General features: G+C 34.5%; 1 protein-coding gene across 1 annotated transcript; it reads left to right on the forward strand.

Moving 5' to 3' along the window:
• Positions 1-271: 271 nt before the first annotated feature.
• On the forward strand, positions 272-2,624 carry LOC18038370 (UDP-glycosyltransferase 86A1). The gene is made up of 2 exons (XM_006428343.2): positions 272-891; positions 1,608-2,624. Exons 1-2 carry the CDS (start codon positions 366-368, stop codon positions 2,558-2,560), a joined length of 1,479 nt encoding a protein of 492 aa, XP_006428406.1. The 5' UTR covers positions 272-365; the 3' UTR covers positions 2,561-2,624.
• The last annotated feature ends 226 nt before the right edge of the window (positions 2,625-2,850 follow it).

The following is a 2,850-nucleotide window of genomic DNA, read 5'->3' on the forward strand; positions in this document are numbered from 1 at the left end:
GAAGATATATTTGTTAAAATAAGTTTTATTAATAAAAAAATCTACTTGTTTAAGTTCTATTCGAAAATTGGTAAGAAATAGATTCTAACTCTCTCATTTTAATCTTGAGTTACAAACTCTTACACAAACTTAATTTATAAAAATTGATGTGGCCTAAATTTATTGGTTAGATACCTAGAGCTATTTATTCCAATTAATTCAATTATACTATATCAATTTGTACATAGAGTTTATAACTTTATCTTAATTACAAAATGTTAATTTACATATAGCTGTAAAGTTTCTGCATAAATATATTGAAAAAGCACATTTGCACTACAAAATAGCCCACCAAAATTTGTCATTCCCATCATAAAAAGCTAGAGATGGAGAACAATCACAAAAAACCTAAGCCTCATGCAATTGCGATCTGCTACCCTCTCCAAGGTCACGTTATTCCTTTTGTGAATCTAGCCCTGAAGCTCGCCTCCAGTGGCTTTACCATCACCTTTGTCAACACTCATTCAATCCATCACCAAATAACCAAGGCTCAATCCAACGGTGACGAGGACGACATCTTTGCCGGCGCACGTAAAGCCGGTCTAGATATACGTTACGCAACGGTCAGTGATGGGCTTCCTTTAAATTTTGACCGATCACTCAACCATGACCAGTTCATGGAATGTCTTTTACATGTGTTCTCTGCACATGTTGATGAACTTGTTGGAAATTTAATCCAATTGAACCCCGAAATGAATTGCTTAGTTACCGACACTTTTTTTGTTTGGTCCTCAATGATTGCCAAGAAATATAACCTTGTTAATATCTCGTTTTGGACTGAACCAGCTCTTGTTATAACTCTTTATTATCACATGGATCTCCTAAGAAGTCATGGCCACTTTGCTTCTACTGGTATGTAATATCTTCTTTGTCTTTAAGGTTGCTTGCTTGGTACTACTACTATATGTTCGGCGAAGAAATTTTTCTAGTTGCCCCAATTTTTGCAATAATATCCGAAAAGTGTTTTAAGATAAATATTAGGTGCTTCAGTAGTTTCAGGGATCCTAATAGTTAGGTTTTAACTGAAGTGGGCTTATTAGTAACTGTGGCATCATGTTAGTTATTAACTATGTCAGGTTAGTTATTAATTTTTAACATGATATAACAGTTATATACAGGTTGCAATATTAGTTGAGACTATATATAGGAATACCTCTAATATTATAAAATATTCAGATATCTTTTTTAATCAGAATATGCTTTCTAATCAATCATGTCTTGTGGATATGTACTCTCACTATATATTATATAATCAAATCTGATAGAATCTTACCATATCTACCTCTTAAAATATATGCATGCTCAGTAAGAATCCAATTAACAAAATATATAGTATACATCAGAAGCACATAAGACTATACATTAGATGCCTTGACTAATCATGTAAGTACGCATGTATTAAGAATCCAATAAACTAGATATTATATACTAGGAGCACAACAAGATATTATATACTAGGAGCACCTTTTTTTTATTGTTTACTATAGTAAATTATTACCAGATGCAAATGGATAATTTTTTTTTTAAATATAAGTAATTATGCCTTTTTTTTGGGATACGGTTATTAGATAATCGTGAGGACACCATTGACTATATACCGGGAGTTCGGGCAATAGAACGAAAGGACTTGATGTCATATCTTCAAGCTACAGACACATCAACTGTGGTTCACCGTATAATACAAAAGGCCTTTGAGGACGTAAAGAGAGTTGATTTTATCCTCTGCAACACAGTGCATGAGCTTGAATCAGAAACAATCTCAGCCCTACACCAAAAGCAGCCAACATATGCCATTGGTCCCATTTTCCCAGCAGGGTTCACCAAAAGTTTAGTTCCTACGAGCCTGTGGTCCGAGTCTGAGTGCACCCAATGGCTCAACACAAAGCCTCGTGGGTCAGTTTTGTATGTGTCATTCGGTAGCTATGCTCACGCAAGTAAGAATGATATTGTGGAGATTGCACTAGGGCTTTTGCTTAGTGAAGTGAGCTTTGTTTGGGTGCTTCGCCCTGATATTGTTAGTTCTGATGAAACCGACTTTTTACCCGTTGGATTTGAAGAAAAGATAAAGATCAGCGGTAGAGGATTGATTGTTCCGTGGTGCAGCCAGATTGATGTGATCTCACATTCGGCTATCGGAGGTTTCTTAACTCATTGTGGGTGGAATTCAATACAGGAAAGTATATGGTGTAGTGTCCCATTGTTGTGTTTCCCTCTGTTGACTGATCAATTCACTAATAGAAAATTAGTGGTTGATGATTGGAAGATTGGGCTCAATCTTTGTGATCAAAAGAAATCATCAATCACAAAGGAGGAAGTCTCTGAGAAAATCAACAGTTTGATGAGTGGAAAATCAAGTGCTGAATTAAGGAAGAATATCAAGGAGGTAAGAAAGAAACTAGAGAATGCATTATCCGCCGATGGATCATCACAAAAGAACTTTAATCAATTCATCAATGATGTGCAGTTTTTGACTCCTAAGAAATGTGGGTCAGCCACTTCAAGTCATGCTTTACTTCCTTGAGTGTTCTTTTTGATTTTATCAAATGTACACGCTTTTTGCAAGTTGCTAAATGCTATTATCTTTGGGACCCGTAAACAGTTTTATTTGATTAGTCAATAAATTTAAATTCCAAATCAGATAAAACTGATTAAAAATAAATTGATTCAAACCTTCTATCTTAGTAAATTAATAAACAAAATAAACTAACTAGTTGCTACCAAATATGTGTAATCAAGGAAAAAAAAATTGCATGCACTCCTTTTCATTGTTTTTAATTACTTTTAGGATTGGATGTTGTGTCCCATGTAATT

Source organism: Citrus clementina, unplaced genomic scaffold (genome assembly GCF_000493195.1).
Source record: "Citrus clementina cultivar Clemenules unplaced genomic scaffold, Citrus_clementina_v1.0 scaffold_6, whole genome shotgun sequence".
Taxonomy (NCBI): domain Eukaryota; kingdom Viridiplantae; phylum Streptophyta; class Magnoliopsida; order Sapindales; family Rutaceae; genus Citrus; species Citrus x clementina.

Excerpts from the sequence above, each read along its gene's own strand:
- LOC18038370 (XM_006428343.2), top strand. The coding sequence starts at position 366 with ATGGAGAACAATCACAAAAAACCTAAGCCTCATGCAATTGCGATCTGC. Across the intron at positions 892-1,607 it reads TGGCCACTTTGCTTCTACTG|ATAATCGTGAGGACACCATT; the intron begins GTATGTAATATC and ends TACGGTTATTAG.